This window comes from Lates calcarifer, linkage group LG10, assembly GCF_001640805.2.
Source record: "Lates calcarifer isolate ASB-BC8 linkage group LG10, TLL_Latcal_v3, whole genome shotgun sequence".
NCBI lineage: Eukaryota > Metazoa > Chordata > Actinopteri > Centropomidae > Lates > Lates calcarifer.
The window spans coordinates 22,682,557-22,709,264 of NC_066842.1; the positions used below are offsets into that span (position 1 = coordinate 22,682,557).

At 38.9% G+C, this 26,708-nt stretch overlaps 1 protein-coding gene across 2 annotated transcripts in view; it reads left to right on the forward strand.

The window, feature by feature from the left end:
• Positions 1-26,708, forward strand: part of necab2 (N-terminal EF-hand calcium binding protein 2) — a 115,339-nt gene that overhangs the window by 53,177 nt on the left and 35,454 nt on the right. For both annotated transcript variants that reach the window (XM_018703590.2, XM_018703591.2), the window contains exons 6-8: positions 10,757-10,893; positions 11,336-11,460; positions 23,271-23,350. In XM_018703590.2, the coding sequence (XP_018559106.1) occupies positions 10,757-10,893; positions 11,336-11,460; positions 23,271-23,350 (342 nt within the window). The remainder of the gene's footprint in view (positions 1-10,756; positions 10,894-11,335; positions 11,461-23,270; positions 23,351-26,708) is intronic.

A 26,708-nucleotide genomic window follows, 5' to 3' on the forward strand; every position in this document is an offset into this window, starting at 1 on the left:
GTGTTGAAGACATCCCAGCTGCAACACTAGCAGACCACTCACAAAAGTGTGTGTGTTTGAATGTGTGTACACACTGGCTTGACAAAACTATGAGACTGTGAGAGAGTTTGTAATAACTGAACAGCCCAGAACAGTGAGAGGAGACATTTGAAAGGAATATGTTTCTTTCTGTTAGAGGTCTGCTGCTCAGCTACCATTTCCTGCATACTGCTAAAATGGTGTTGCTGAGAGACATATTGACTGTGGTTGCTAAGATACCATTTTAATTGGTTGATGTGTGAAGCTGAGGCAGGATTGTGGGGGTTTTCGGAAGTAGTGGCCTGTCGGGGAGCTGTGCTTGTGCTTCCCAACACATCAAACCTCTCTTATCCTGGACAGAGACCTACTGTAGGGAGACAGTGTTGACTCTGCAAAGACTTGTGAAATAAAAGTTGATACCTCTTGAGCTGTGAAATAAAAGAAAAACAAAACAACATCTTATGGGAGAGAGTTCAGACTTGCTGACAAATAACAACTGTTATAGGTTGCCATGGCAAAGAATGATCAAACCAATAGAAAGTAATAAAAAATTCTAAAAATAGGCAGCTCAGAAAGTCTCCGGAGAGCAAACCTTTGTAGGGGAAAGTGCATGCTGAAAACTACAAGCCGTGCACTGTTTTCTTCTCCATCTGAACAATGGGATGATGACTGTGAGCATGTCTCTGACAGTCTCTCCAGTAGTGTGGGAGTGGCGGGGGGAGCAGAGAGACTTTCTGTCCCTTCTTCACAACATCTGAGCTCTAGGAGTTTAACACTATGGGAAGGAGAGCTTATTACACCTACGTCTATGACATCCCAGTTGTTTTTCTTTTCCAAAAGACTGCTGACCTGGGGCAGACATGACCAGATGTTGTAAACAATGTAGGACTTCATTATCCAGAACCTACATCCAGTTTTGCATCTTTTCGGTCTATAACCGCCATCATTATGAAACCATAACGAAAAAAATGTTGAGGATGACTAGTTTTCACTCCTGCCACCTCAAAAGTGGCAATTTTTTTAAGGTTCATAAAATAGTATGGTAGGAATTTGGCATTAGAATTACTGATGTTGAAATCTATTTTTGTTATACTATGCTAAAGTAGAGTTCACAGTGTTACATGGGCTAGTCTAATTGCAAGTCAAGGGTCCCCAACAATGCTCAATAAATGTAATCTGCAATTCTCTGGACTGACTATTTGGGTCAACAGAATAACATTGACTTAAATGGTGTCTGGTTTCTTTAGGGAATGGCATAGTAGGATAAACAACATGGGCATATATTACTTTATTTGATCTACTCCCAGTAACTCTGTTTTTCATTCCTCCTCTCTTCTTCTCTCAATCTCCCAGCTCCACTCATCTATCCCTAGAAATGTCCACTGAAAGAAGAACATTTAAAAAAAGTTTTAAGATTTCTGCTCAGAAACTAAAGATGTTAAAAGATTAAACATATCTTATTATCTTCCATCTGCTCTTGGCATCTCTGCTCTCCTTCCCTCCTCTTCACTCCTTTCTTGTCAACACATTTTTTTTTATCTCTTGTCCCTTTTCCTCCTCATCTGCTTTCTCCACAAGTTTTCACATTTCATTTCACATTCTCTCCTTCATTTTTTCCTCACTCTCTCTTTCATTTCACTATTTCTTCTCTCTTCCTCACTCCTCAAATGCAGACTTCCATCTCTGTCGCCTTCTCACCAGTTCTCTGCGCATCCTCCTGGCTCCTCACCACACAATCTTATCTATGAGTTCTACTTTTCACTCCTGTCTTGTTTCCCTCATCATGTCTCCTCCTCTTGTCCTGCTGCTTCTCCTTCTCCACAGGTTTTCTCCCATCCTCCTCTTTGCTGTCTTACTCATATTTCCTCCTGGCTCATTTCACACTTTTGTCCCCTTAAGTATGTCCTCTCCTTCCTCCAATATTTTGTTCATTTTCTCTCTCAGTCTTTTCTTCTGTATATCCTTCTTCCATCATTAAAAACAGACACATTTTTCACAAATAACCATATACATGTAAAATAAATACTGTGTATTTATCCCCTTAAGTCAGTTTTCTTTTTTTTCCCAGCTTCTATTTTTGTGGCAGTACTGTAGGGCTGTATCGATGTGGTTTTAATTGTGTGATTCTTTCAATAACATTTACATTTTTCATTGATTGTCCATTGACATGATGACCAGGTCGTTGAGCCTGTCTTGACCCATGGTGCTCCTTAGCCATGTGTGAAGATGGTGCAAGGCACTACTGACTGGAATCTTCAGGGCCACATGGAAGACAGACTTCAAGGTGGGAAACATGTCTTCATCAAGCATTTGGAACACAGTGGCTTTTTTCATCCTTCAGCTGCATCCTATAATGGGTAGCAAGGCTTTTGAGGGCTTCTTCAAAGAGAAAGGTCTCTGTGGTTAGGTTGCAGGCTTGAATACCTGACATAAACTCTTGAAAACTGATGGATGAACCCCTCTACCATCCTTTTCAGGCACAGATTAAAAAAAAAGAACCTGATGTCTTTTTTGTTTCTGCCTGAGAGCAGAAACATGGAGCTCAGTCTCATTTTCCTCACATAAGGCACTGGCCCTCTTGACACACCTTTACCACCAGAGTCAGTGCAGAGCTAACTCTGAAGGACTGCCATCTTGTAATACACTGCTTTGCCCACGTCTGAACTTTCCCACTGAAGGCACTGGTGTTGCCCTTTCAGTTATGCAAAGCAGTTTGGAAAACATCACCAGCGTATAGTAAGCCTTCAGCTTTGACTGGATCCCTAGGGCTATGGATGTGTTCATGGTGCTGAGACATGTTAAAATGGCAGGAGGGTTGTTCAAAGTATGCTGTAGCTTCAGGTATAGTTTTGCATGTGTAGCATAGAGCGAGGTTGAGCTTGTGTGCATAGTGTGCAACATACATTTGAATACCCAAGCTGTTGACCGTAATATCTCCTTTCTCACATCTGCAATGAACTATGCATCAAAGCTCTGTAGCCTCCATAACCCAAGGAAACACTCACTATGTCCTTTTGTGTATCAAAATGCACACATGCACACTGTGCATCTGTCTCTGGCTTTATGCAGTCAATAAAATTGTCTTCATTCTGGCTAGACTATTGCTCATTATGCCCCAGGAATGGGGTGCCTTGCTTTCCTAAACAGGCAGTTGCTGTCACAATGTGGTGAAGGTACTGGCGCCTCTTTGATATCTCTGCTGCACTAGCAGTTTTCAGCTGTTCAGTTAGATACCCTTGAGTTTTTGTGCTTGTAAAGCTCTGCCAGCATGATGAACATGTAGAGGGCATTTTTATTAAGATCCTGGATGGATTCCAAAGACCTCTTCCAGTTGGAAAACCCAGAGCTACTGCAGACGTCTTTATTGGTACGAATGTTCTGCTTTCCATATAGTCGACATGAATAGCATGAACAGAATGTGGGGTTTCTGGAGACAGAGTAATCCACACATTTAAACTGCTCAAACCAACTCATGGTAAATGTTCTTTGCTGAGCTCCAAACTGGCTGAGAGTCCCTAGATCACTCAAGTGCAGTTAATCCACCTGCTGTCCCTTGCCGTGGTGCCTGTTCTTCCTCTTGCCTAGCTGACTCATCTGTGTGACAAAATGGACCCTCAGACACCATTCGAGAGTTCAGCTCTCGGAGTAATTATGCAGAAAGTTTGAAGTTATAACTTTATTTTTGTTTCAGGTACTTGAAAATTGCACATCAGCACTGTTTGAGAAAGTGGATAACATCAGCCTTTGTGCTTTCATCCACTGAATGTTGATGTTATTCACCTGATTTGGTATCCTCAGAATCACTACCTCTTCCCCAAGATAAAGTCGGAGCTCAGTGGTCACCATTTTGACTGTGATAATGACGTTGTTGCTGCTGTGGACCTTTTTTTTCAGGCAGTGCTGACTCACAATTTTCAATCACCCGAAACAGAAATACAAAGCAGTTAGGTAACCTAGAGGTTTTTCATTTATTTGCACATACTATTAACACTTTTTTCTGATCTAAATACAGTGCAAGGAAAAGGCAGCTCCTCTCTTCTCCTCTCCTCTAAGAGATGATTGAGGCGACTTGATTCCTCTCCTGTGAGACTGATCAAGCTACTTCAGACTAAGCTGTTGGGTACAGGGAATTATCGGTGGATCAATTCCAACAGTTACATCCCGTTTCTGTCTGTCTGAATCACGGTTAGCTTGCAACACCTGTCCCTTTCTCAAAATGTCTCTCTCACTGCAATACTTGTGTTATTTACACTAAACAACAGAACAATCACAATTATATGACTCTCAGTCATTACTCTTTATGGGGGTTATACAAGATGGAGAGAGCCTCTCACTGTCTCATTAAGTACCCCATTATTGCAGATGGGTGTTTGCAATTGTGGACAGTCTCATATGTTGACCTTTGCCCTCCTTGTTTGTCAGTGAATGGAATCAATGAGATTCCCTGCTGTGTCCTTATGAAGTACAACAGGAGGAAAGCCGAGTAAGGCTGAAGACATACAACCTGACACTGTGTAGAGAGGTTTTGCAAATTAGAGGTATGTAAACGTAATTTCTAGGGCACAGAGAACTTCTCTGTTGCTAAAATTCTAGCTAAAAATGGGTAAATAATTCTTCAGTTTGGTCTACTGACACCCTGGGATTTATCCCTTGTGATGATGCATGATGAGCGATGACGTAAGATACTTTGATGTTTGACCAGCTGGTAACTGAAATTTCTTGGTTACTGTAAAGCAACAGTCTATCTCTCCATGAGTACAACTACTACTACGGTACACAGAGTGGAGAACAGGAGGAGATATGTTAACAGCGGTGGATTACTAAGGTCTCCGTTTTTTTTTTTTTGTTTGTTTGTTTGTTTTTTTTTTTGTGAATCTGGCCCTTCATGTCAGAGACAGAACAGTCATTGTTCAAATAGGAGACATTTTGAAAACATTTTGACATATGGCCTGTATATATTCATATCTCAGCTTGTCAGGTTTTGTGATATCACATCGATTCTTTTAACTAATTTCTAATAGCTAAAATATTTTCCTGTACTAACTCTTTTTTTTTTTTTTTTTTTTTTGGCTTAGTATTGTATTTATATCTTATGACCCACCTTTATCATGCTCTTTATGCTCAAGTTGTTTACTTTGCTAACACAGTTGGTGCTTCCTGTCCAGAAGTGATTGTTTGCAGGTTAGCTTGTGAATTTTATCAAAGTCGAAAACAGTTAGTTGAATACTCTTAAAACACTGCACTAGAGCATTATCAGCTGATTACACAAAGATTAGAGGCCCACATTCTTGTCACCTCCACCCCTAAACAAAGCCTCTGCGTCTCCTTCTGACACAGTGAAGATGGAATAATTTCCCTTAACGAGACCAATCTCTGTAATCACTGATTACTTCTACAACCCCCTGTAATCAGCCACCAACATCTTGTCACAAAAGATTCTGTGTGTGTGCATGCGCGCGTGTGTGTGTGTGTGTGTGTGTGTGCGCGCGTGTGCGCGCTGCAGTGGTAAGCTGTCCTATATTGTTAACCTCAAGAAGATGAGAAGAAATACATTAGATCTCAAATAATCAGACACACACACACACACACACACACACACATAGACACGCACGCATAGGTTTGGCTACCCTGCTGGCATGGTCAATTACTCCTACCAGATTAAATGTTTCTGATCTTATAAAAATCATGTCACCTTCACTTTGTAATAAAAAGCTGATACATATTCTAAGTTCAGGTCATATCCCAGCACTATGTGTGTTGCCTGTGTGCAAACGCCTTGGGTGATGTGTGAAAAATATATACAATAAAAATATTGAGCTGAATTGGTGTGATTAGTTCAGGAGAGCTCTGTCATCAATCATCACATAAAACCACAGATCAACATAAACACACACTGACACACTCACATCCTGCCTTGAGTTCATACTCACAAACGCAGAGATCTGAGCGGATAGACACACATGTTCACACACAAACAAACATGCACAAAGTGCTTACAATAATACACGCTGCAGCTAATCATCAGGCTGTGTTCAGGAGGCCAGCAGAGAGATGCTGTATCTCCTCCCGGGTCAGTGATCTGCGTGAATAATAGATCACAGAATTTCTATCCTAGGTTTTGTAGCTGGGCCCATGGGACACACTCAGCAGAGGGAGAAAGAGGAAAAAAGTGAGGGGGGAGGAAGACAGGTTGAACTGTGGAGCGAATTTTTAAATAGAATGCAGAATTTAACCATTTAACCACCTACCATTTTAGAAGGTACAAATGAATTCCCAAAGCATTTTTTAATCTCAGTCTTCTGTGGTTTGGCTCTTCTCCCAATGCTGGATTCCTTGATTCTCAGAAGCAAAGCTGGATTGCTAACTGAGAAAAGTGGGCAACTGCCCAAGGGACCTAGCTCCACTTAATGTGGGGCTTAATGTGTGACGACTGGTTTGTTAATTTATTGAACATTTTGAAGGATGAACTGCTGAAGTACAGGGTCAGCTAATATAAAAAGCCCTCTGGTTCTATTTTATTATTTGATCTTGAGGCTCTGTGTCAAACAATTATTTTTTATTTTCACACAGAAAACTGGTAGTATCCCTTTTTTAATGGTACAAACTGAATAGACAGTGTTGTGTGTAGGTGGTATATAGGTCCCCCCACAGGACTATCTAGCAAGTTAATACAAGTATTATTATTACAGTACAGTAGGTACGCTTATTATTTTCCATTATAATCCTCATTTAACCTGCACATTAAATGTACTACTACTCAAAGGTCTCAACATACTCACACAAACCTACATAGAGTACACATGGAGTGGCACAATAAGGTGACTACAACTCATACATCATACCATAATAAAATATGGTCAGATCTTCATCCAAGGTACAGTCATGAACAAATCACACAATCTTTTTTGAGACACAAGTCATTGTGTGGTCCATACTGAATAAGTATGGACCACACAACACTGCACAAGGCTGGAAACAACATTTAGATTGTCTGTAAATGGAGACAACTTAGTACTGTGGATACTCGTGAGTCATACACAAATCATGGAGCATTGTATCCATGTCAGGACACCATGCTCAGTACCACTGCTGCAACATCATTGTGTGCCCGATGTTTTCCAAAGAGCACACAGACACTCCACAATGTAACTGTAGTAAGTAACTTTACTAGGTAACTAAGTAAATCTATTCAAAATGACTTCAAACAATCTACCTTTTGGAGTAACCCAGTCAGAGCTCAGACCTGAAACCAATAGAGATGCTGTGGAATGATCTCAAGCCATTCACACCAGACACCATGAGAATATGGCTAAACTGAGGCAGTTCTGTAAGGAATAATGATTCACAGTTCCTCCTGTACATTGTGCAGTTGTGCACATTTGAAGATATTGCTGCCAAAGGAGGTTTGAAAAGTCATTAAATCCAAGGATTCACTACATAGACAGACAGTTAAACACACACACACACACACACACACTACAGTTTGAATATGGCAGGAACATTCGAGTAGTTTATTCACCAAGAGACAGTCCAAAGATTCCCTGGACTATTGCAAATATAACATATGCACCACTCACTCCGTCACATAGACTCTAATGCATGTGGTGTGTGTGATTTGTTTAATGATTGTGCTAAGAGCTTTATTCTGACTATAAGAAAACAATCACTTTATCCAACATGTTATATTCCTTTCTCACCCACTCACCCACTAGAGTTTGCCGTGGTTTTATTCTGAATTTTATTCTGAATATGCTGGTTAATAAAACAGCTGGACCATTACCTTTTGAATTCCTTCTAAGGGAATTTCTCACCTTCATTTGTTTGTTTCGTTGTGACATTTAAAATAAATGTTTGTACTTAAATCTGAACAGAAAATATATCAACATGCTCAATTTGCCATATATATGGCATGATATGTCAAGAATCTGTCAGCACTTTCTTATCTAAGGAGTCTATAATGGACTCATAATGCACTCATAATCTTGTCAAGAAAACTGCCAGAACTCCTATTTATCATTTATATTTATTCAGATCTGGATCCCACTTTGGTAATTCAATCTCAGTATGATAGTCATTAGTGAATCATCAGTGTCTCATGGGCAAATTGGCAAATAAAAACTGAACCACAAGCCCTCTAATCATAGTGACTTCTGTTGGTTGTATTAAAGATAAATGTGTTTTTTATGCTCTGAATTGATGTTCATGAACACCATAACAAGCTGACTAGACCATTTCCAGTCAGATGAGGATGATTCTAAGTCAATGTGTTTGCAGGTTTATGTGTGGACGTGTGTACGTGTGTAAAAGCCATTGACCGTAATAATGGAAGCCAGTACAGCCTGTGTAAGTCTGTGTCCCATGGGATCGTTTGTCTTTGATTAGAGTGCAGCAGAGAATGGCTGACTGCACAGGAACCTTAATTGTCTCCCTGAATCACTGCACTGTGACTTCTGACAGTAAAGCTGACATGACCGACTGACTCCACTCTCTGGAGTACCTGTGTAGTCAATTATGGCCATGCATTTGATAGTGAGGTTTTCATGTGTTATTCTGGCAGTTATTTGGCCTTAAACATGTCTGAGCCGCCTGTGAAAGTTGGAGTATGAGTATTTTGGTGTACTTGTCAAATGTGAAATATTAAAGTAGAGCCTGAATGTCAGTTTGGTTCACAAAGCCCAAGTTTATATGCCTATTGGTTTTCCATACTACACATATGCACTTTAAATAATAAAGGCAGATTTATCACAGTGGGTCCTTGATGTCAGTCATACAGTAAGCAGACAAAAACAGAATTAGAATCTCCAGATGTCTTGTTGACTTTGCCAGCTTAAATGACATCACTGGCAGATTTTACCAGCTTTTGCTACGTAGCAAACTGAGCTAACATTAGTTCCATGAGTTGTTCAAAACTGTTGTCTTTAGGTTGCTTGTTAATGTTTCCAGCCAGCTGACTCATTTAAAAATGAGAACTTTGGAAAGGAGATCTCAAGGATATTATGTTAAAATACTGCATCTTAACCTGCACAATGCAGGCAAAAACATATTCTCAACAGCTGAACCAGCATTAGAAGACATGGAAATGGAGAAACCGCATTGTTCTTGCATGTCATAGTGCAACGTTACATTAGCTAGTTGTAGTATTTAAAGTATGACAACACAGGAAAAAACACAGGACATTTCTGTCTAGTTAGCTTATATACTTTTTTTTAAGACAGTATGATTTCACTTTTAATGTTGCAAGAGAAAAGACCTCAAAGACAAGTTCCACCTGATGCGTTTGGCAAACCTAATGCTATCTCAGGTAATGCTGGCCAAAAATCCAAAAAAAGTCTTTCAAAAGTAAAACTACTGACTGTTTCTCAGTGGCTGTGGTAGTTGTTGACAGGGCTTAGTTAAAATGTAACCTGTACAAACTAATGTAATTAGTTAACAATATGCTTACTTTTGTCCTTTTGCCCTAACACTATCTATGGTAGATTATAAGATAGTTAGCTGAACTTGCTAATTATTGCATCTTATGTTGCAGCATATAAACACACTTTTTAATCCATTCCCTGTAATTTTGTCCTTGTGGTTGGAAAAGCTGAAAAACAGACACTGCCTAAACTCTTGATTAGAGTATTACTTTTAAGCAGCATACCAACATGTGCAGAAATCCACAGGTTGGCCTGCTGTGCCCAGTCAGAGTTAAGCTAGGATCACTGCTCAAGGGTGTTTTTAACAAACACAAGTTTCCCTCAATTAAAGTGTGGCAGATAAGGTCATCAGAGTTAAAGCAGGAGCTCCAGTCTTCGGTCAACTCCTCTGACAGTTTAGTGTTCACAGCATCAACAGCACAGCATGGGGACTCCTGCTTTGATGCTGTCGTCAGGATGTCATTTCTCTCTTTCCAGTCCTCCTGAGAAAGTCTTGTTCAGGTTAACAAACTGCAAACTGTCCAAATGTACCAGTCAATAGAACAGATTTCCCCTCAAGGTTTCATAGCAGCACTTGTAACAATTTAAAACAGATCTATGAAAATGGTTGATTACCAATTGATCAATATGTTTGGATTAATTTGATCAATGCTCAGTCTGTACATGTGACTCAGTATTGTTGTAGAGCAGTGAATGATGCCGACAGCTGAAGACTTTATTGAATTCTAGGCTTCTTTTTTGTCAAAATGCTGCTCTGTTTAATAAGAGAAGGTGGATAATGTTTCAGTCTGGCCTTGTGTTTTTTCCTGCTGAATCTGAACTGAAACAATATACAATAGATTAAAACCACAAAACAGCACTTTTATGTCCAAGGCTTTAAGCTCAGATGGGAAACTTTATATTTATGTCTGGGCTGGTACAAAGTTTCAAGCCAAAGCCGAATCAGGGATGACTTAGGGGGAGAAGAAGAAAAGATGGAGGAGAGAATAAGGGAAAAGACAGATAAAAGATGGCAGCAGAGAGAGTAAAAGACACTAGTCTACATTTACTTGTTATTTTTGCCTTCCCGTGTGCTGTCTGTCCACCTTGAAAAACCCTTCAACCGTCAGATGGATACACAGAAGGAACTCAGAACAATTTGTGTTGGAAAGTTTCCTCAGAGGAGTGAAAAGAAACTTTACTTTTATAATGTTTTTTCAAAATAAACTTCTACAAACCTTTTGTGGACATTTTGGTATCAAAACTTCAGAATGACTTGCTTGTAGTTTTAAATAAGATTTTGTAAATTACATACACTATCATATTTTCTTCTGTTTCCCCAGGTTTATGAGCGAGGAACCAACGTGGAGCAGTTTGTGACCCGTTTCCTCCTGAAGGAATCAGCCAATCAGATCCAGTCTCTCCTGAACTCTGTGGAGAGTGCCGTGGATGCAATTGACGAACAGCACAGCCAATCAGGGTGAGCCTGCGAAGGTGTCGCTGTGTCAGATGGTGTGAAATTGGAAGTGTGTGTGCATGTGTGTGTTCATGACTGCGCACATGTATCATGGCATTATGTGTAAAACTGAAATTGTCAGCGGTCGTAATGGAAACCAGGCAGTGTTTCAAGCACAAATCTTCTCTGGTTAAAATATCTGTCACTCACATGCACAGACACCCACATACACACACACAAACAGGTTTTCATCTCCTTTATCCAATATTCATTGCCCTCACCCTCGATCTCTCTCTCATTCCTCTTTTCCATCCCCTGTGGAACCTTTCTTCCACCAATTCTTTGTCCAAATTCTTTTACTGCTCTGTCTCCGCTTTCCTTATTGCTTTCTTTCATTTCTCCCATAACTCATTTCTCTTTATCTAACTCTCCTATTCCCTAACCTTCTCTCTCTCTGTTTTTTCAGGCATCTACCTGCCAAGGTGAGTCCACGAATGTCAGAGAAGCGCTATGAAAACACTGTCCCTGACTACCCCCCTAACAACAGAGTCAGCGCCAGGGAGGCTGTCAGGACCATCAACACTGCTTCAGGTGACACACACACACACACACACACACACACACACACACACACACACACACACACACTCCAGCACCTCTTCTGATTTCATGGTTGGAGGCCATCTGTCATGCGCTTGTATCATTAGCGTCATATCCCCAACCTTTAGTGAGGCCACATCATTCTGGGTGAGAAGAAATCAAAGTCTGACTTTTTCATCCACTGTACATCAATACACACACACACACATGCACGCGCGTGCATACACACACATATACACACACAGTCTCTTTTATATATAATGTATTCTCCATTGTCATCAGCCACCTACAGAAGTCTGATGCAACCAACTTTTTTCAGGCAGGACAGCACAGACAAATGGGTTGGAGAAAAAAGTGGGGGGAATGAGAGAGGGAGGAAGAAAGCAGTGAAAAGAGAGAAGAAAATGTAGGGATGGTTGAGGAAAGAAAGGGATAGGGAGTTGGTTAAAAGTAGGTGTTAAAATCAAAGTGTGTGTCTAGTCAGCATTTAACACTTAAAATCTTCTATGTTGTGCTGTTTTTATGGATAAAGTGTGTGTGTGTGTGTGTGTGTGTGTGTGTGTGTGTGTGTGTGTGTGTGTGTTTGTGTTACCAAGTTACAGTAGCTTAAAGTCACACAAAGTGATTGAACCTTGCGATTGTCTTTGAGGATGTGCCCCCCCACCCTCCTTCTCTCTCTTCCTTCACCAGCTGGTAGTTAACACTGCAGTGCACGTTCGCGTTGACACTTTGCACCCACTTGAACAAATTGCTCACTGAAGAAATGACACTTCTAAGGTTGTTGAGATATGGAATCACTTTATCACAACACAAACTTCACAGATGAAGAGTCGAGCAAAAAAAGATGCTCAGAAGGGAGGAAAGCCTTAAAGGGCAGAGCAAACTTTTACCAATCACTCTGCAAAAATGTTGTTATTGACAAGTGTCAGTTAAACATGTTCAGTTTTGTTGTGTCAGGGTCTATCAGTCATTTTGACCCTGAGTAGCAGGGTTAGAAATGTGGAAGGCTAATCCTTGACAACTTAAGGTCAGACTAAAAATACTGACACACTGTGATCAACATCATTGAGGTGATTGATAATGCATCTGTGTGGCCAACAGATGGTGGAAACAACTGTATACTGTGCAACACAGAGCATTTCAGAAGCCGTGTGTCCCAAATAATAAGCATTACCTATTGCTCTGTCGAGTTTTCCTGTACACAAACAAAGTTGTGTGAACCTGCTAGGTTACATCCATTTTTGCTATCTAGCGTTCCTCCTCTTCACTGCCTCTGTTGGTACACTACTGAGTTTCTTGGCACTAATTGTCGATTAGCAGCATAGTGTGAAATTAGTTGGCAGGATGCCGTCCACATGCTCACATGCGTGCATGTTTGTTCTCTTGCACATCCACGATACAAATTAAATGGGAACCATCTTGTTAATACCTATCGCCATGGTCACAAACTCCACAGGGTTCCTTGCCCTGTAACATTTCACAGGTCATTTTAAAACTAATTTTGATGTCCTGGTAAGATAACAGTAAAACATGAAAGCAAATAGCACAAGATGGACTCAATAATTTAATAGACCATATAATTAGTGTGACCCATTAACAACTTTACTGTATTTTCTTGAGCATAGCATGAGCATTTGGAATGATTTCCTACCCAGTCATGTCATCGGTCCATGTATATTATTGCTCTTTGAATATCAACTTGCAGAGACAACACAGGCAACATTTTATGGTTGCAGTATTCTTCAGTGCTAACAGCTGATAGCACTAGGTGTCTGGTACCAAATCTCATTGGTGCATTCATGGATGCCTCAGTGTTTGAGATGTTAGAGGTATGGAACAGTGAGCTTTTCAATGGAAGAAACAAATTCTCGTAATCCTTCTCATAACATCATTACTGCCTATTTTTTCCCTCATGGGAATTCAACTGTATTGATCTGTTAAAAGAAATAATTGGACTGAATCACTCAGCAATAATCAATATGCAGTGCATTCATTATTACTGCTAATACTGTTACTGGCAATACTTTCTGTTTTCTATTTCTGTCTCTGCCCTTCCTGCTATTAGTATGAGGTCAAACACCATTCCATGCAACATTTACTTTATTTTATGTAACATGTTATGCTATTTGTACATAAAAGACAGTTCAAGTTTAGATCTTCAATGTTTAATGTTTAGTATAATGTAGATAATAGTGAAATTCATATCACAGTATCTAATGAAACTTTTTTTCTTTTTGTAAATGTTTAATGCACAAATCTGTATGGTATGCATAGCAAAAAAAATGCAATGTTTTTTTTAAAAAAGAATCTTTTGTGCTGTGAAGTAATCCACCATATTTTCTACCAAGTCTGACCCATTTTTACCCCAGTGATAGTGATGCCTCAAATCTAATGTGGTAGTCATTTGTTAACATAAAAATGATAGCAGTTCAGCAAAGTGCAGTGTAATACCAACAGAACACAAGTATACCCTTTTGGTAACCAAAGCAAGAAATCAATATTTAAAATGTCCTCCTATAAAGGTCCGGTGTAAATGTGCTTCTCTGTGGTCACATCTGACTGAGTGCTGTGGAATAACCTGGCACATACAATAGAGTTGTTGTCAAAGCCATTATTGATTCAGTGAGTAATCACAGAGCAGAGATTGATCTTCTGTGTTTTGTTTAACAAAGTTCAAAATGGGATTCTCATCCTGCATTTACTCTGTGACACAGGAAGCCCCAGCATGTCTTACAACAGGTCACAAGTAGACTCACTGTTACAACATTCATTTCATAAATACCAAGGTTAGTAAGTGGCCTTGACTCGTTTTAGCACAGACATGAATATAAAAAGACAAATTAAGCTTTAAAGTTGGTTACCTTGACAGGATTTTGTGATTTATGGCCTCACAGATGCACTCAAGTGAGAAGACTGGTGCTAATAGTTTCCATGGTTTCCATAAAACTATGTGTTTCATTGGGATGGCATAAACACACAGAGATGTAGAGAGTTTGACATTTCTGTCAGACTGTATGGTGCATAGCAGTGATGACTCTTTATTCTCACACAGCCTTGTGATTCTGACAGCATGCTGCCAAAGAACAGTTTACTCTTCATCCTATGTCTTTAAAAGTACATCCTCATAGATGGGTTAGGGATACACACTGTGCCATGACAAGAGATAAGAGTGATCTTCACTGCCCTTTCACACTGGTAGAAATACACTGGAACTGAGAATATCAACCAAGGGGAAAAGAAGGTAATGTTATCTTTTTTTTAAGGAATTTATTTAAAGCTATTCTTTTGTTGTCAGCAGGTGGTTGGGGTGGATGCAGGTGTGTTGTCACACCAGAGACTAGGGTTCACATTCACAGACCTCTTTGTGGTTAGGGTTTAGACAACTCACAGCACTTGGTTAAGGTTATGGAAAAATTGTGATTTTGGTTAAATGTAAATAAGCATGTTATGTCTGACCATTTTTTTTGTGTTAAACTAGACCACAGCCTTGTCCTAACATTAACCAAGTACTGTGAGTGCCTGAACATAACATTAAAAAATGCTGTAGTCAGCAGAAGTCAGTCTTGTCTGCAAAATTGTATATTTTGGGGAAAACAGACTAATATGTTCAGTATCAACATATGCGACTTGCTAAATACGTAAATTAACAACATTCCCTCATTTCATTTACAGAAATATGTTTTCTACAAAACATATTTATTATTTGCTGCAAATTAGTTTTATATATTATAATTTGTAGGAGACAGGGTTGGATTAAACAAATGGGATTAGACATGTTAATTACTGAGCTTTCAAGGTGCCGGTAGAACCAAGCTAGCTGTTTCACTGGTTCCTGTCTTTATGCTAAGCTAAGCTAACTGGCTGCTAGCTTTAGCTTTATATTTGCTGTACAGATATTAGAGTGGGATCTTTTTTTTATTTATTATTTTACTCTCGGCAAGAAAGCATGAAGGCATATTTCCTTAAATGTCCAACTATTTCTTTAAGCAACAGTAAAATAAGAGAAGTGATACTGTCTGGTGTTTTTGAACTGGACAATATTGCATTTACATCATGACACTAGGAATTAGAGCCCTTATGGTGGTTGAGTTTTTCCCTGTTAAATTATTGATCTACCTGTCCTTTGACAATAACATGATAAGAGATATTTCCTTATTAGTTGAGCTGTATTTCCTTTAATGACTCACCCCAGGGTATGTGGCCTTTGACCCTGATGCAGATACAGGTGTGTTGAAAAAGACAGTATGGACTAGAGATGACCCAGGCCACTGACATACTGGTCCAATAAAACCAAAGTGCTGCTGGGTATGAAATAGACTCCAGTGCATACTTCATATGACTGTATACACTGACACAGTTAGTCTAAACATACATGATTTTAGCATCAGTATTAAAATTATCTTCCAAATGCAAAAACATAAAAGTGCATTAAAAAATCTACCATAATCACCTCTGTGCTATGTCCTTTGAGATAAATCATCTTAAGTTAAGTAAAAAAGTAAAAAAGTAATTTATTATGATTAGAAAGCTTGTTTGGTAAACCAATGGATTATCCAATTAAGTAAGAGTCAAGTAAGCAAGAGTAAGCAAAAACATTTTGGTTCATTTTGGCTCAAGTGAACATTCAAAGCTCTGTTCAAAATACATATTATATATAATTCTGTGGCTTTATAAAATTTATGAAATGAATTCTCTGTCATCTGACAGAAAAACATTTTCAGTACATGCAGAATTTTCAGAAGTGCATGACACTGACATGAGAACTTAAGTGTCATACTCTCTTCTCACAGTGTTACACAGTAATAGATGCTGGATACAAGTGTGATATCTTCCTCAATACAAACATTGAGGATGGGGATGTAGCACACTGGTTGTGCTAAGCAGTGAAAATAAACCTTCAAGACTATTTTACTATGAAGAAATTATTGTTAGTAATATACATTTCATTTTATACTCTTTTTGCTGTGTAGGCTTCACAAAAATAATTATTGCAGCTTGTTTGCATCACATCAGTATGTCATGTTCTTTCGCTCTGTCTTTTTTTTTTTTTTTTTGTTCTCAGGCATCAAAGTGCAGAAAGAATGACACGTTATACACAGATGGCATTCAAAGGTTTTGTGTCAGTGATATGCACTGGTCTGATCTTGAGCAGCTGAAAAAGTTTCTTCAAGTGCTTCAGCTCTAGTGCTGCACAGAAGAAAAATCAATTCTTGTTGGATGACTTGTTGAAAGACGCCAGCTCAGACTGACAGTTCTTCCTCTTTCAGAGACCAAACATCTGTCATCTATCGGGGGAGTGTATCCCAGGATATGTTTAAGCTTGCAGCATGTCAGAAAATGAGCCAATGAGATGCATACTACAGACACAGGCTTGAAAATACTGATGGTGTTAATTTAACAGAGAATTTAAAGTAATAGTTTGAGTGAGGTTTACATGTTTGATTCATTTTAGACCATTGTCTTGTTTCGAACTGGTCACTTCCTGTGGTGTGGTTAAACCCTTGATAGGCACTCTCTGCAACACCTCTGGTCACTGGGAAGTTCAGTGCCTTGCTTCAGGCTGCAGCAGCACCCACTCAGCATGAGACAGACGGTGACATACAGGAGGTGGAAAAGTTTTAACTTCATCCAAATGATACTATTCTTTTGTTGTGTAGTAAAATTCCACATGAAATTAGTTTTAGGCCTCATTTCACTAAACATTTTCATATGGCAGCCATTTAAACTGCTGTACAGTAGCTGTAGCTGAAGGAGCACTGCTAGATTACAACATTTCCCAGCAGGAGTGGGAATTTGAACTGAAGTGTTTCCAGTCATTGTTCAGCCTCTGTAGAAGATATTCATTTATATTGAACCAACTGCTCAACTCACTGCAGTGTAGGCTTATGTTTAAAGACATGCCATGAAAATGTATTTTTGCTTTTTTCATTCCTGTTATTTTATTAATCAGTCATAGGAGTATTAATTGTTGGTATTTGCTTATAACTATATTATCACACGCTACAAATGATTTATTATTATTTATATACAGCTTTACTAAAATGTGAAAGCGGGATAAAGTTTCATTTTGCAAAATGTCCTCTCATTTCCCAGCCACCAAATCTACTTGGTATTTCTAAAGCCTAGTCACTGCTTACCCACTGGTGCCCTAAAGCTCACTCACTTTATCTTTAGTCTGAGCCTCAAGGTTTGAGTATTGGAACAGGTATTTCTTTTCCCTGTTCACTTTGACTTGGATTCCAAAACAAGGCAAAGATGTAAAAGCAGCCTCAAGTACTCTCTGTCAAACTCACAGTCTTTCTCCTTTATTGTCATGCCTTCCTTTTTTTTTTGCCTTCTCCCCTACCTCCCCCTTCTCTTCGATACTGTAGGCTGTAAAGCAGCTCTGACAGCTAAGGACCTTCATGTCAGCTGTGCTTTATCTTGAGTCAGGACAAGTCGATTGATTAATGACCCCCAAATCCTCTCTATTTTCTCTCCTCTTCTCCCTGTCGTGCGGCCCAACCTTCTCCCTCCTCCAATATGTATAAATTACTCCTACATTCATTTCTTCATTCTCTTCTACCCTTATTGGTCTCCTTCACCTATGGCCACATACACACATATGAAGTCACTTTGAGGTTTATTCTCCCCTTTTCATGTCATGATAGCATATAGAGAGGAGTATGTGGTGTATTTTCTCTGTGAATTGGTCATACAGTCTCTATAGAAAAGCAGAGAGGGGAGGGAAAGAGAAAAGAGCAGAAAAGACAAAGCGGTGAGTGGGAGATGAGTGGGGAAGGAAACAAAGAGTGAGGAAAAGTGGGGGGTGGGGGGAGTTATAAGAGAACTAAAAATATCCACCACCACCTTTAAGTCAAGGGGCTGGTGCAGTATTGTTGTTGTGTGCAACGCTTCAGTACTCTAAGTGCATCTGTCACTTTACTGAAGAGTTTTAATTGTAAATGCACTGCAGGTTATTGTTGAGTGCTTTTCCAAACACTTGCATGCACAGGGCAAAGAGTGCATGCATCTGTTCATTTACATTTATATACTGTAGGAATATGTATGTCCTAGCTGTGGAAAAGCCAAACTCATGAAGCTACTATTAGCTTCAGAAGTATGAGAAAGAAAATGCTTGGCTACGAAGATATTTTCACATATATTTGTCATATTACATTTTTGAACAGTATGTTTCACATTTAATGAATGCAACCTTGGGTAAATTTGGCTGGGGTTGCTGGAGTATTATCTGCTAGAGATCAGAAGAGAGACACTAGCATGGCTAAACTTTGATCACATGCAAGACTGGCTTCCACACAGTAAGGAAATGCTGGACAGTGGATGCTCTACATCGTAGAAAAAGTAAAAATAACAGTGAAAATCTGGCAATGCTGGTGCCATGAAAGACGTCTTAAAATACAGTAGAATAGTGATTTTACTAAATATTTATTTGACACAACAGAAAAATAACTGTAAAACAACCTACATTTTAAATAAAATTGCAGTTAAAAATGTTTGAAAACATCTGTTTTTTACAGTGTACTCATAAATGAGCAAACAAGCAAACACTTTTGCTCTTTTTTCTTGGAAATGACATCGTATTCTTAAAATGAGCGTCTTTCTTACTACATCACCATTCACAGTGCTTTAACATGTAAAGACATCCAAAGCTTGACAGGCCTGTCGTACGTAGTCAGGGTTTCAAAGATATGATAGGGCAATTACTGTTGAAGGGAGTGCTTTAGCAAAGAGTCAGTCCAACACTTCATACAAACAGTTTCTGCCACTTTGTGCTAGTTTCTGCTTCCTGGCAGGAATAATAGAATAGGTTACACTAACAGACACAAGAGACAGTTATAATATTTATAAACACATTTGTAAAAATTTGTAAAAGGATTTGTTTTTGCCACACTCACATCTATCTAATATAGCAGACATCATAGTCAACCACAAATGTGTATTGTGTACATTTGTGTGTTTATGCCCAGCTGTGCCAAATAGTATGTGACTGTGTAAAAGAAATTGGTGTCACCATGTGCACAGAAAAATGTCTGAAATAATAAGATAAACATTAGGTTGTAATTCATATGAGAATAAATATCACATTATTTTACCTAATGGCATGAATGATAAACTGATCATCCTTCCTCCTTTGTACTGTCCTAGTATTAGTAGTGGACACCATTGATTATTATGGCATCATAAGCATGTAATAAAACTAAAATTTACTGTAGAAAAAGAGATGATCTTACATAAGTGTAATAAAAACTGTCAGATGGATCAATACATCATCACCCACACTATTTGACTGACAAGTAATCTGTGGGCAGCACAATGCAGAAACCAACAAAAACTGTTTAGTACCAAGACACAATGTTTGCAAAACACCTTTTGGACCATCCAAGCTCAAAAACCCATTTCCAGACTGAACATTGATATTAGGCAATTCTGCAGTACCCCTGATAGTGGTCACACCAAGCAAGTTCTAAGATCACGAGGAAGGGTAACCATAGTTAACAGGCATAAAACAGAAAGCAGTCTCACTAAATTTCTTTAACAATATGTCTGTGGAAATTCTCAGTCATCCAGGTCATGTCCTGGTCACATGTACAACCATGTCCAGTTGCCCTTGATTCAACCCTTCTTGGGTGGGAAATAATAGGAAATGCAGTGGCTGGAGCATAAAATGACTTATCATACATAAGACGTGAGATTATGTAGGGCTTTATAAACAAGTAAGAGGATTTTAAAATCAATTCTGAAATACACAAATAGCTTAATCAGTGTCCCACACTGTGGAGTAATGTGAATTCCTTCAAGATCCAGGCTGCAGTTACAGTTGATTCAGGACTGTGAGTTTCTCATAGATTTTTCTTAGATAACTTAAAGAAAGCACAATTTCACTTAACTTTGTGACTTGTAATAAAAGCTTGCAGAAGAACTTTGGCAATGCTCCTAAGATTAAAAAAAAATGTGTTTATGGCCTTGTTAAAATGACAGAAAGTTACAGATTTAAAAAAAAAAGGCAACATTAAGGATACAAACTCTATCTGATATGAAAGTCAGACAAGCCATACAGTTTGCAATGAACTTATAGTTTCAGTAAATTATGTAATGCATATGGTCATAATTTCTAGTGTGTTCAGTCAGGACCAAAAAGTTTGTTTGCTGTGCATCTGAATTCTGATTTAACATCACGGATCCTGAGGAACAGTACGTTCCAAATATATTTATTTTTATTTCTTAAAATCGGAAGTGAAGTACTTAGCAACAGTGTAACAACAGTGGACCTTTTTTCATGATTCATGTCAACACATTTAAATAGTAGCTGACACAGAATAGAAAGTTAAATTAGGTGAATGTGAATAATTCAAATCAGGCTTAATTGAGGAGAAAGTCAATAGAGACCCCCATCCACTCACACTGCTGCTACACTCCAAGGCTGTAATTCTTCACACACTATAATTGACCAGGATGCTTATTTTCGAAGTCCATCTAAATGACCAGTGGGCTTTTATCTCCAACTGTCTCTCCATGGTTACAGACTATAGTTTAGTTGATGAGTGTGAATGTGTGTGTATGTGTGCTGGGGGGGTGGAGGGAGGGAGCTCCTAATTGACTGGCTGTTAAAGCTTTTAATGAAGAGTGGGCAGTCAGCTCTCCAATTAGCTGTGAGGGCCCCATCAGGGGATGAAAAGAACAGCAGCTCAGGAGAGAGTGGAGGGAGAGGGGGGAGGAAACGGACAGAAAGGCAGGGGAAAAGGAAGGATGGGGGGAGGGAAGAGAAACAGAAAGGCAAGAGAGTGAAGAGGGAGGCATTCTTCTAAATTGAGATGAATGGGAGGGAAACAATACGTTCTCAGTAACCTCTCGATTTTTTAAGTCATACCAACACACACAAATAAGCAATCATCATCAACATAGACAGTGAGGAACAAGCGGAACTTTCCAGTTGTGCACTGCACATTTCACCATCGTAGTTAATGAATAGTTTAAGGCATCATGTGAAGCATTTGATCAATACACAGTAAACACATTAAGGGTACCCTGGAGTTTTCTTGTAAACAAACAAAAGTTAAGTTCACATTCACCGTTTCTCACCAAAACATGCTGTGTGTGTCTTTGAAGTCTAACATTGTTTTTAAATCATTGATTGTTTACATCAGTGTTTGCCTTTTAGCAGTCTGTTACTGGTGCATTGCTACATTTCTCTGCACGTTATTGCCACCAGATGTTGTTCAGCAGTCCAGTGTGAAGCCAAAAGCATGAATTTGTATTACACTGGTGAAGAGCTCGGGCGCTTGCACATGCACCATTGTACAGTTTAATCAAAATGCCCACTGGTAAATATACAGTACTGTGCAAAAGTTTTAGGCACTAAAGGTGAAATGAGGATAAATTTTTATTCATCAATTATCATCAAGTGCAGAAAAAAAAACTAAATCAGATCAGTATTTCATATGACCCCCTCCCCATTGCCTTTAAAACAGCTCCAGTTCTCCTCAGTACACCTGTACTTAGGTAGTTTGTTCCAGCTTCTTGGAGAAGTTGCCTCAGTTCCTCTGCAGATTCAGCCTGTTTCAGTGTCTGCTGTCTCTTCATGTAATCCCAGACTGACTCCATAATAATCAGGGCTCTGTGGGGTCAGGCCATCTGTTGCGGGACTCCTTATTCTTCTGGTCTCTGAGGATAGTTCTTCATGATGCTGACTGTGTGTTTGGACTCGTTGTCCTGCTACAGAATCAATCTGGGACTGATCAGACACCTCCCTCATGGTACTGATGAAGGGTAAGAGTACAAAAACATCTAAAGTGCCTAAAACTTTTGCACAGTACTGCATTGCTCCATAGCTCTAGTAGTTCTAGGTACCCTATGGAACAAAAATGTCATTGGGTACCTTGTACAGTAATAAGAATAAGTCATAAGATCATACAAGGAGATGTGTAGCAGCATCTTATTGATGACAAGAATGATCAGGTTTTGTGGAAAACATCTTCATTTTGAAAACATCTGCAGCACTATGAGTTAATGATAATTGATCATTCTACTGCCTTACAATCAACTGATGATAACATGCTTTGTTCATGTTTAATATGCTATAGGTAGCACAAATCTGTATATTACCAATTGAAAATGTTGCATAAGGGGCTTTACTCTGTTCTGATGAAATCTCTATCTATCATCTATTTAACGTACATAAGGTGAGGTCATATTATTTCATTGGCTTGCTCCCCTAATCTACTGGAAGTCTTTCTTACTAAAAAGTAAACATGTTGTAACAAAGTGAGTTATTACTTTAAGACCAAAGCTAATTAGGAAGAGCCCTGTGTGGCTGGGTATCCAAAAATCACACTGGAACGAGAGCCAATTAAACAGAGCGCCTCAAAGGAGCTGGGTTCCCATCTGTCCAGTCCTTTCCTTTCTTTACTGTCTTTACTGAGTTCCTTCCGATAAACAGGTATAATTGCCTCTTTATCAGCCTCTTCAGAACTTTACCCACTTCACATGAAATATTCATGATGAAACAATGGAAATGAAAAGAGAGAGATAAGAGGAGGGATGCAAAGAAAGTTTTAGGGTACTTGCAGTACCTGCTCAGTGACTGATATTCATGGATGAGCTGTTTAGAAGGAGAGAGAAAGTGACATTAAAATCTGAGGTTAGGCTGGGGAAATTTGATTTCAGTTTTCAAACACATTAATTTCAATAAATATAATCCAACTGCATTGGATCAACTCACAACTGATATACAAGTGATTCAACTAAGTGTATTCATGCTCATTGAGTCAGTGTATTTAGACTGTGTTTGTGTGTTGCAGGTGCTGTGGAGGTGAGAAAAGAGGGTCTGGAGGCTCAGATCAACCGCCTGGCTGAATTAATCGGTCGACTGGAGAATAAGGTAAGGAATACTGACATACACGCAGACAAATGTGTTTTGGTCAAGAATATATAACACTGACTTACACTGATTCCCTGGAGGCTTACCCTGACCATAACCACTACATGCCTAACCCCAACCTTAATCAAAGCTTAAGTCTTTAAGGATAAAGTTGGCAACATTCAGTATTTTTCTTATTATCAGCAAAATCCCATGAAAAGATCCAAACCAACAATGAAATGATCTGACTGACACGTATCCGCTGTGTATTCAAAGTGTGATACATCTTACTCCTCTGTGCCACAGAGCTCCACTGCCATCCAAAATTATTAAAAACACTTCAGTGAGACACACAACATTACAATGAACATGGGTACTGTGGTTTATTTTGAGTCAATCGCATTCACAGTGTCCTGCTGCTGTAAATACTCACAAATGCATCAACTATGTATTAACCTGCAGATGAAAATAGTCCTCAACGAGCTGCCAGCTGTTTCTGGGAATTAAAAAGCCGTTTTTCTGTCCTTTTTGGCTTGTGACTCTTAAAGGTTTACACAAGCCACTTCAATCTGAGCTGAGTTACCTATTACATGACTGATGGACTCTGAACTCTGCTGCACTGTTGATTTCTACTTGTATTTTTACTTCTTGCTATCCTTTAGATTGTGAGAATGCCTCTATCAGCTGCAAAGAGCACAAAGCCAGTGTTCTTGTCCTCATACTAACTTTTTTTTTTTTTAACAAAGTTGTCAGCATGTGGAGGATTTGTAAGTCTGAAATGTTACACTGGCCAAATTGGGCAAAACCAGCCTATTGAAGTTGAAGGTCTGCAGAGGACAGGAGAAAGGAAAAAAAAATGGAGCAGGAGGAGGAAATGAAAGAAGCAGGGGGTTAATGAGGAGATGAAGAAGGGGTGGCATGAGGAGTTAATTAACACTAAGTGATGGAGAGGAAGGGATGAAGGGAGAGTTGATGGAGAGCGAGACAGAGGATGCAATTAAAGAAAGGCCTTACGTCCAAAATATTGCAAAGTGTATTTTTCCGCACTCATTCCTCTTTGTAGCAGCTTTTTTCATCCTCCCTCCTCGTTTCCTCCATCTTTAGATCTATCACCCCGTTCCTCCCTTTCCTCCCCCTCCCGCTTTGTCTCGCCGTTCCTCTGCATTGCCTGCGTCTTGTCCAGTACTGAACATGTTAAGGCTAATGGAGCCCCAGCAGACTCAGCTGTCTTTAGGAGAGCAGACCACTACAGCAGAAAGAGCTAAGAATATCTATACACAATCTACTGTCCTGCGGGCAAGGGAGGACATGGGAGGAAAATCACATAAAGAAAATAAGAATAACAAAGAGAGAGACTTAATGTTTGATCAGGTGTGAGAGAATACCTATCCATGTGTGAACAGACCTGCATCTCCAACCCTGATTCCTATTTAAGAATGGCCTTTAGCCTTTGACCCTTGATGATAATTGAATATACCTCTAAGAAATTTCCCAGGTTTAAGTAGAACAGTTTCACTTGGTCGAGTGAGCTGCATTTTAGCAGAAATGATTGAAACATCTCTCACTAAAGGATTGTTCAGTTATCACTTGTGACCTTGAAGCCCTCCAATATAACCCATTACACTGCCCAGCGACTGACTTGTTTACAGTGACTGTGGCACAAAGGACATGTTCTACCAGATGGATAAAGACAGTCAAGTCAGATTTTTACCTGTTAAGACAAGAATTAAAACTCCATTTACATGTTTGTTTCTTTCTTTCTTTACTTTTTTTTAACAGTGTGAAAATAGCTGGAAGTTAATTGAAGCTTGAAATTGAGCAAAGTAAAAATCAGAGATGACAGTGATGTTGTATAAATTTATCTATTCTTTACCGACTCATCTGCAAGCAAAATATAATGTGTGTGGACATCCTAGAGTCAAGCAACCACCAGTAGACAGAGGGGATTAGTCACACTGAAATCAAAATCCCTTGAGGTAGGAGCAGTTGTAAAAATTACATTACAACTAATTTAATTATATATATATATATATAAATATCTATATTGTAGGGGTGTAAATGAATACACTATTCAAATATGTGTGGGTAAAGCACCCTGAACAAAAACAATGAAACAATATCAGAATTTTTAGCAGTACAATATTTTTTTATTCATGACCCAAGATAGTCAGGCCTGGTACTGTGAGCAGCTTGACACAAGACAGGAAACTGAGAAGCTTAAGTTAAGGATCAGTCAGTAAACCAAGCAAAGTTTTCCATCCAAATGTAGTGCAAAGTTTAACTAAATTTGAAGAAACTTGGCAAAAAAGTGACCTAGTGCATCCACTTCTAATCGTAAGAGTTGCTTCATCAAGATAACCAGCTGCTGGCACAAATTTTCAGGTGTCTGTTAAATCATTGCAGAAAAAGCAGGCACAATAAGATGATGTAGTTATAAGAGCACTGGTCAGACCTTGGTAAAAAAAAAAAAAAAAGTGTCAATAAAAATGTAGAATATATGAATATGTTTCATATATTTAAGAAAAACAGCTAGCCTGGCTCAACTATTGACCAAGAAAAAGTTTAGCCTGTAACCCCTAGTACAACTCATTTTTATGTTTCGGAGATATGATGTGTTAATTAGTGCGCTTCAAAGATGCTGGTAGGCCGATTTTTTCCTTTTACTTCGGCTGTGTCCCCCTTCATCTTGAGTATAGTTCTATTTGTTTTTAAAGCAACATTTAAATTAATGAACAGAATGAAGTAGCTTCTCTTCTAGGTCTCATTAAAATCTGTTAGATTTTGAACCATATTAATAATTTAGGGATGGCATCAGTGAACCTTAAATGCTGATATTTTCACCTTCAAAACTGAGAATCTGTTCAATATACTGACTTACTTTTATTTTGGAGGTCTTACTATTACTATTACTATTTTCATGTGATTTTCTATATCAGTGAAAGATTTTCTTTGTGAACTGAAGAACCCCTAAAATTACCCTTCCTGTGACAGCAGAGAATAGCTGAAAAACACTGTGCATAGAAAAAAAAATAGGCCACCAAACTTTTATGTTACAAAGTGTGTTGTCAGAATAATGATAGCTATAGAAGAGTGAATGAATAGACATTTTCAGCTGGATTACATTTTCAGACGATCAGACAGCATACGGCAGTAATCATATCATATCAAAGCAAAATATGGCTTTGAGGAGGCTTATTGAATGTGGCTTTGTCTTTGCCTCTCTGTTTGGCCTGGTATTACCTGCATAGATCTCAGTATTAAGACTGTGCAGGAGTCTGGAAGAGGAAATGATATTATCACACTGCGTCAGAGTGAATCATGATTTGTTTACTGAATGAATAATAAGCCAGCTACACACTGAGTGATGTTGTGCCTGGCG